The following is an 8,587-nucleotide window of genomic DNA, read 5'->3' on the forward strand; positions in this document are numbered from 1 at the left end:
CATTTAATGGAAATGCAGTAGAGAGGAGTTGAGTTGTTGCTTTCAAACAGTATGATTTGGAAACAATAGTTGTCCCCTATTTAATAATCTACAGGAAATTACAAAGACCAGGTTTATTTAGTCAAGGTGGTGAGGAATAGGGCTTTCTCAGTGGAAATGCAGTAGAGAAACCAAAACCCTAAGTTGAGTTGATGTTTTCAAACAGTATAGATGTGGAAACAAAGAGCACTTTTGCATCAAAAGTTAATAAGAAACTACTAGGTTCTGAGTTGGTTGAGTGTTTTTGATCCCTGCATTGGTTGTCTTTACTAGTTCACTGTCTGTAATCAGTGTCAGCTGGTCTATGTTGTTGAAGAATCTAGGGCAATGTAGATAATGAGATTCTTCTTCTCATGATAACTATTTGTGAGTTATTTAACTGTTAGGCCAGGAGGTAACTCCTCAAATGAGATTATATTATTCATTTAGGCTGTTCATTATTATATACACGAGGGAGTGACAGTTGAGTTTCATCTCCCGATGACTCTTCATTTTCTCTATTATTTATTTACATTATTTACAGTTGTTCACCCAATCCCTATGATTAGCTGTCAACATTCACCCCCCCCCCCCCCGCCCCCTTAATCGAAACGGATGTTGGTGAGTCCAAGCATCGTTCTGAATCTTTCAAGCTTTTCTCTTCCAAGCGCTTTGGTGAAGATGTCTACAATCTGCTCATTAGTGGAACAATGGTGAAGATGGATTGTTTTGGCCTCAACATGATGTCGAATCAGATGATATTTTGTATTGATGTGCTTCGTTCGATCATGGAACTTTGGGTTCTTGGCCAACTTTATTGCCGAGGTATTGTCAATCATGAGTGGAGTCGAATGTACTTGTTTTACCTGCAAATCTTCCAGAATTTTCCTGAGCCACACAATTTCTTTTGTTGCCTCAGTTGCTGCCACATATTCTGCCTCTGTTGTGGAATCTGTTGGAACTGATTGTTTGCGTGATCTCCAGGAGACAGCTCCTGATCCAAGACTCATAGCATAACCAGAAGTAGATACCCCAGTTTCTTTGTCTCCATCGAAGTTTGAATCAGAGTATCCAATCAAGCTGAAGTCGCCCACCTGTGTATACTTGAGTCCAAAGTCTTGAGTTCCCTTCAAGTACTTTAGAACTCTTTTTGCAGCAAACCAATGTCCCTCACAAGGCTTTTTCATAAACCTGGAGAGGATTCCAACAACAAATGAAATGTCTGGTCTGGTAGTAATCAGGTAGTTTAGACTTCCTACAAGTTGTTTATACTTTGTTGCATCCTCAAATTCTTTTCCTTCAATGGATGTGAGCTTTAAGTTTTGTTCCATTGGAGTAGTCAAAGGATTACATTCAGCCATGCCAAACCTGTTCAACAGATCTCCAATGTACTTCTTTTGAGAAAGGAATATGGACTTCGAATGTTGAGTTACTTCAATATCAAGATAGTAATGAACATAGCCCAAATCAGTCATTTCAAAACCTTTCCTCAATTCCTTCTTTATGGATGCAATGTAGCTCTCATTGTTCCCTGTCATCAAAAGATCATCTACATATACCACGAGATATACAACTTTTTTGCCAACTTTCTTGACAAACAAAGTTGCATCATCAGAATCATAATGTTTGAAATTGAGTTTCAGAAGATGCTTAGTTAGTTTTTCATACCAGGCTCGCGGTGCTTGTTTGAGGCCATACAAAGATTTCACAAGTTTTCATACTTTATGTTCATGTCCTTTAACAGCAAATCCTTCAGGCTGGGACATAAAAACATTCTCTTTTAGATCTCCATTCAAGAAAGCAGTTTTTACATCCATTTGATGGATTTTCCAACCATTTTAAGTTGTTAGGGCAAAGAGTGTCCGAATGGTAGCCCATTTTGCTATGGGGGCAAAAGTCTCCTCATAATCAACCCCTTCCTTCTGTGCAAAACCTTTTGCCACAAGCCTGGCTTTGTGCTTGTCAAGTGAGCCAACAGCTTTATACTTGTTCTTGTAGACCCACTTGCAGCCAATTGGTTTGGTTCCCAATGGAGGATCAACCAGCGTCAAAGTGTCATTCTTTATCAAGGCATCATACTCCTTTTGCATTGCTTCTTTCCATTCATCATGAAAAGCAGCTTCTTTGAAGGAAGTTGGTTCAAAATCTGTAGACAAATTCAATTCAAAACCATAAGAAACATCCATATCAACAGGTGAATTAGAGTCATCCACATCACCTCCATTTTACCAGGTTGAATTTCTAGTTCCCGTCTTTCCAACCTCATCAGGATGAACACTTACAAGTGTCTTTGTCAACCACTTTGGGGGACCTTTCTGAGATGGTCCAGGCTGCTCAGTTGATTGAGTTGGACTGAATCAAGATTGAGTCTCCCAATTCTGTCAATCACATCACTCAAAGTATCATTGTTGTTGGAGTTTCCTGCAGGGGAGAGAGTGCTTCAAAAGAAGATTCCACAGGTTGATCTAGTATAGGAGTCCCCCCTTCAAGATGTGGAATCTGATTATCAAATTCTTGAAATGATTTTGCATTTGTGAATCTATCCAAGCAATCAAGTTGTCGCTCAATAACATTGTCAGTTTTGGATGATTCAAGAAAGATTACATCTCTACATACAACAAACTTTTTATTGACTTCATCATAGAGACGGTATGCTTTGGAGATATTTTAATACCCCAGGAAGATACACTTACGACTTCTTGCACCAAGTTTGTTTCTATGTACCTTTGGTATCAAGGCATAACATGTGGAACCAAAGACCCTGAGATGCTTTACCGAAGGAATGTGTCCATACCACATTTCATAAGGAGTCTTGTTTCTATAGATGGACATCTATTCTTTACATATACAGCACATAGAACTGCATCAACCCAAAACATCAATTTTACATTTTTGAAGAACATCATGGAGCGCACCATATTTTAGATTGTCCTATTCATTCTTTCAGCTACTCTATTCTGTTGGGGATTATAAGGCACAGTTGTTTGATGTTTGATCCCATGTTGGTGAAGATAGTTTTTAAATTCATTTGAAGTGTATTATTTTCCATTATCAGTGTGAATAAATCCAATATGAGATTGTGCATCATTTTCAATCCATGTATGAAAGTTCTTGAATGTTTGAAAAGCATCAGATTTGTTCTTCAATAAATAAACCCAACACATTCTGGTGTAGTCATCAATAAATGTCATCATATATTTATTTCCATTTGCAGAAGGAATAGGCATTGGACCACATAAATCTGAATGAATGAGTTCAAGTTTTCTATGTGTTATAGAATGTGAATCATGAAAAGACTGTTTGCTATGCTTTCCTAGAATGCAAGCATCACATTGCTTGAATTTCCTAGGAATTGTCGACAAACCAGTAACACCATTTTTCTTCAACAAGCGGAGGCTGTCATAGTTCAAGTATCCAAATCTAGCATGCCATAATAAACTTGATGGAAATGTACCTTCATCATAATGAGAATTGTATGAGAAATTTTGTGCATGAGCAGAGGTACCCTGCAGCTTGAGAAGCCTTTCTTCTTCTATCCCTGTCATGACAAGTGAGTGGTCTGATGCTTTTCTTACCTCAACCTTGCCATCAAACATGTGAATGGAGTGTCCTTGTTGGCGGATGTGGACCAAGGACAACAAGTTTCTCCTAAACTGTGGAAGATATAAAACATGATGCAGAAGAAAGTCTGGAAGACCAGGCAATTTAAGCCTGATTGTGCCAAGCCCTGATGACTTGAGTTTTGATTTGTCTACAAAGTATATTGCTCCATCAACATTGTCAGTAAATGCTTCAAAAAACTCTCTTCTAAAATTCATGTGGCAAGTTGCTCCTGAATCAAGCAACCAATCATTTTTCCAAGAAGCAAGTGAAGCATTAAATAAGTCTTCATTTACTCCAATATTACAGTGTGCCACAACATAGTGAACGAATTCAGGTGATTTACCTTTCTCTTTGTCATCAGTTTTACCTTTGGGTTGGTTTCTTTCCTGCTCAATTCTGTCCCAAGGCAACTTGCATGTGCATGCATCATGTGATCCATCTCTTTTGCAACATATGCAATGTAAATCTAACTTTACTCCTTGACAGTGTCTGCCCCCTCTGCCTCTTAAATTTTTTCTTCCTCTTCCTCTTCAACCACCTCTTCCTCTAGAAGAATCTTGAGCAAGATTCTTCTCTCTATGTGCAAGACACACAGCCTCTTCAGAAGACTGAGGAGTTTTCTTCTTCCCAAAAGCTTTCTCTCTCTCAACAATTTTTTTCACAAGGGAGTCAAAGGTAATATCTTATGTTTAAAATTTACTTTTTAGCACAATCTTCACTTGTTATTATTATTAGAGTGTGTCTTCTTAGTTCATCAAATAGCTACGAAAACAAAGAGACAAGAACACAAGATGTATGGCTCTCTACCAGGGCCAAAACTTCTCCCTCTTAGAGAGAAAAACCTACACAAAATTCTTCTTATAGATATTCCAATTGACGAATACCAAGACCATGACCCTTGACTTATGATGCCACTCCAAGACCAAGACACCAATCCTCTTCTTCGTTGTTGTTGAGATCCTCCTCCACTTCATCATTATTCGATCATCACTTAGATCATTACAACCTTCTCACTAAAATCATCTCTACATCACCATCAGTATTGTTACATCATTATTGCACCTTGCTGCACTACCACCGAGACTATGATTGTGACTGGGATCATGACTATATCTAGAAGGTATGTCGAGACTATATGACCGACCACTGAGATCCTCTTCATCATGAATACACCAAGATTGTGAGAAAATGATTATTGTGATTGTGTTTATAGTACCCAGACAGAGTATTGAGATCCTTCTTATAATTATCCTAAGACTGTGAGATAGTGACTGCGTTCTTTCTTGTACCGAGATTATCATTACACCGAGACTGTGACTGTGCCTACGAAGTTTCAGAGACCTCCGAAGTTGTGTCCTCCTGTAGTGCGGATTGCAGACCCCTGTACCCATCCGAAAATTATCCTGTGACAGACATCCAAAAATCTCAGACAAATCTGAGTTCTATATCTCTGTTTTGCGCAGACCCTAGCTGGGTATATATAGTAATTCGTCCTCCATATTGAGCCGACATGACAGTGTGAAGAGGTGTGTCCGTTAATGCAAGCCAACATTATTTATATTTAATTCATTTGCTGGCCGACTTCTTCAAGAGAATTGTGCTTGTCTTTGGAGGGCTATTGTAGACTCATATATATAGTTTTCTCATGCTCAAAAAGAGCATTATGCATGACATTAACTCTTTGACATTCTAGAAGCACTTAAACATGTGCTTGACCTATTCAATGAGCAAGAAACTCATTTTTATAAATGACAAAAATAATATTTCTTTTCTTTTACAAGTACAAAGATCAAAATTACATTTATGAAGACCAAACCTAGTTACACTTTCTTCAACATATGTGAGGTAACATCCACAAAATGTGAAAAAGTGCCCATGGGTTTTACCTTGAAAGAAAAGGAAACAATTACCTTTTTAGTCTAGCTTTGCCATTTCCTGAATGAATCTTTATTAGAATAAAAGAACTAAGATTTGTGTATGCTTTTGCAATAGCTTGTCAGATTATAGAATGGACTTTCAGTTACTTGCAAAACAAATGATAGAACGCAAGCCCAGTCACTTGCATTATAGAAAGACCACGGTGAGTAAAAAGAATCAGATTCACATAATTTTTTTATTAAAAGTGATGCCATTAGTCTTATCCAATGGTGTTTAAATCAAAATGTTGTATTGATTTTATCACTTATTTTGATGTGTAGATAGATGAATTAAAGTAGTTGAAAGTTGGCAAAGTGCTTGTAATAAAGTTCCCATACAAAATTGATAAAAGTTCCCAGGATAAAATTTGTGTATTTTGCTCTCTGTCAAACACCATGAGGAAAACACATATCGATACCATCGTCGTCGTCATCTATGTTAGCTTCTTATTACTGAGCTCCTCCCGCTCTACTCTCCTCAGGCGGAGGCATTTAATTGTAAACTAGAACATTGAAGCTTTTAATGTAATATAGTTGGCAATCAAGATGATTTTAGTGGTTGCTACCTGATACCCATTGTGTGGCCCGGGGATACCCATTGTGTGGCCTGGGGAACAAGTCGTTGGGCTCTGGAACCTCGGCGGAGATCGATCTCGTGACCTAGTGGAAACCCGGACTGGCGACACCGAGTGGCAGAGAAAAGACATATAGTCGGGCATGACACACCTGGGGCAAGCCCTGTCAACACTTTGTGCTCATGCATAGGTTGTGTTCGTGATCGCCTCATGGCGCTTGCATTAAAGAGTAGTTTGTGCTCATGCATAGGTTGTGTTTGTGATCGCCTCATGGTGCTTGCATTGAAGAGTTTGGCAAACCTTATGCGCATGCATTGGCTCCGATTTATGGCCAGATAATCTTCCCACATATTTTATTCCTTCAGTGTACTTTGCACCTTTAGGGGCAATTGCTAGTTTATTTTATGGGTACAATTGGTCAAGTAATAACTCTGCTTCATATAAAATGACCCGAAAAGCTTTCCTTGACCAAAATGCTAATAGAAAATTCATACCCTATTGAATATTACAAATTCAGCATTATTATTAAGCAACATATAATTAAGAGCTATAAGCAATTAATTAATTAGAAAAATTGGCAATTGCTCTTAAAACAATGACAGATCACCAAAAAGCAGAGAAAGTGTTGTTGGATTACCAGAATGCCGTGACAGAGAAATCTCGAATGGATACCATGACGCTGAAGGAGATGAGAGCAGAGCAGAATTGGCCCAACCTGAGCATCAGGCCTCCAAGCGAACCAGGCAATGGCATCCCTTGAAATACTAAATACTCCATTCTTACTCTCATTCTCATTCTCGGAGGAATCGCCTGCCCACCCAACACCGGCGGAACCCCCACCGGATGCACGGCCGGATGGCTTACATTCATTCTTTTGCCCTAAACCCTCACAGTCTCTTGAACCCCCACGATATCTGTAAAAAAAGTCCAGCAACATAAATCACATCTGAAAATTGGGCTTTTCAATGACCAGGACTTAAGAATGGTGTTGAACTGAGCTTACAATGGCTGTTTTTCACGGAAATCATGGGCTATCGATCCAATTTTGCCCGCTTGGAGACAAGAACCCTGGTTCTTCCCGACAGTGATTTTTATTTGTGGTCGCTGTGTCCTTGACTTATGCTTCCGATGCATGCATGCACTTGCCTTAACTGTGTATTTTCATCTTTCGGGGCACGGATCGGAAATTTCACAGCTGAACAAAACGCATGATTGCGAATTTCGTAAGTGGACCGAATGCTTGTAGGGCTTTCGCGGTGGTGCGAGGATCAGAGATAGCCCAGATAGCCCTCCCGAGCTTCAGGAACATGTCAGTGATTCGATTCCTAGGAACATAAACGTGCTTTTGTAATTGACTTAAAAAGGAGTGGGGAGACAACTGTTGCAAACCACTTAACTGTTACAAACCTTGGTTCAAATGTCATTATAGTGTCTCCCTAGTGGCTTGACCAAGAAAATTGTCCAACGAAAAATTCGAGCGAAAATTTAGACAAATCGAATATGGCGTACTTTGTTGTTCTCGTCATTATTGAATTCTTCGTTCTTTTTTTTAATGGTTGGATATTATAAATTTTCCCTTTATCTTGTATATTAAAATTAAATTATATTACACATTTATGGCTTACTTTGTTATTCGTGTGACTATTGAATTCTTCTTTCTTTTTTTAATGGTGGGATATTATAAATTTTCCCTTTATTTTGTATATTAAAATTAAGTTATATTACACATTTCATTAACATTTAGCTTTACATTATGGTACTTTTTTATATTTTCTTTTTATATATTAACATTAAATTATATTAGGTAGAATATATAAGTTTTCATAGTGGAGTGATAAAATTTCTTTTCACTTTTAAAAAAGGTTTGCACTCTTAAGAGAGTTGATCTCTCTTAAAAAATGTTTGTATCTCAAGAGGTTTGGTCTTTTTCGGGGCTAGAGTTAAAATGGATTTAGGTTGGTTTAATTTCCCCCCTTTAAATACGCTATATTCCACATGAATACCATGGGTTCTCAAAACCATAGGTCATTTTTAATTTTATTATTGTTTTATTTTTATAAGGTTATTATTATTTTCTTTGACCAAGTCAAAATATTTACATTACATTAAGTTACAACATCTCTACCATACTAGGTTGGAGAGCGCCTCTTACACAATTATATTATATTATGGAGAATATACAAGTTTTGATCCTAGGGGAATTATATTAGAGCTCATCATATCACTTGCAAGAATTGCACTTGGGCGGTAAGGATCTCATTCGTTCCTCCTAATCACCCATTGTTTCATTAACATCTAGATTTAGGAATATGATCTTTTTTTATATTCTTCTTTTCAATATGGTTGTGTTTTCCACTCTTACATTACATCTTGGGTTTATCTTAGGTGATTTGGATCCTCCACACCCAGGTTCAATTCCCACAAGTGACATGATGAGCTTTGATGTAATGGTTTTGAGCCTCATTATTGGGAATG

The 8,587-nt window shown here is 37.9% G+C and overlaps 1 protein-coding gene across 2 annotated transcripts in view; it reads right to left on the reverse strand.

Moving 5' to 3' along the window:
• Positions 1-7,560, reverse strand: part of LOC149250395 (CASP-like protein 5A1) — a 113,144-nt gene extending 105,584 nt beyond the window's left edge. Inside the window, exons 1-2 of one of the 2 annotated variants that reach the window (XM_089459062.1) lie at positions 7,116-7,558; positions 6,750-7,026 (exon numbers count right to left, since the gene is read on the reverse strand). In XM_089459062.1, coding sequence (XP_089315188.1) covers positions 6,750-6,982 — 233 coding nt within the window. In that variant the 5' untranslated portion in view covers positions 6,983-7,026; positions 7,116-7,558. Of the gene's footprint in view, positions 1-6,749 lie in introns of both variants that reach the window. The other variant, XM_089459063.1, reaches the window with a different exon arrangement.
• Between the last annotated feature and the right edge of the window lie 1,027 nt (positions 7,561-8,587).

The sequence above is a fragment of the Pinus tabuliformis genome, chromosome 7 (assembly GCF_031772625.1).
Source record: "Pinus tabuliformis cultivar Carrire ecotype Pingquan chromosome 7, CPIR1, whole genome shotgun sequence".
NCBI lineage: Eukaryota > Viridiplantae > Streptophyta > Pinopsida > Pinales > Pinaceae > Pinus > Pinus tabuliformis.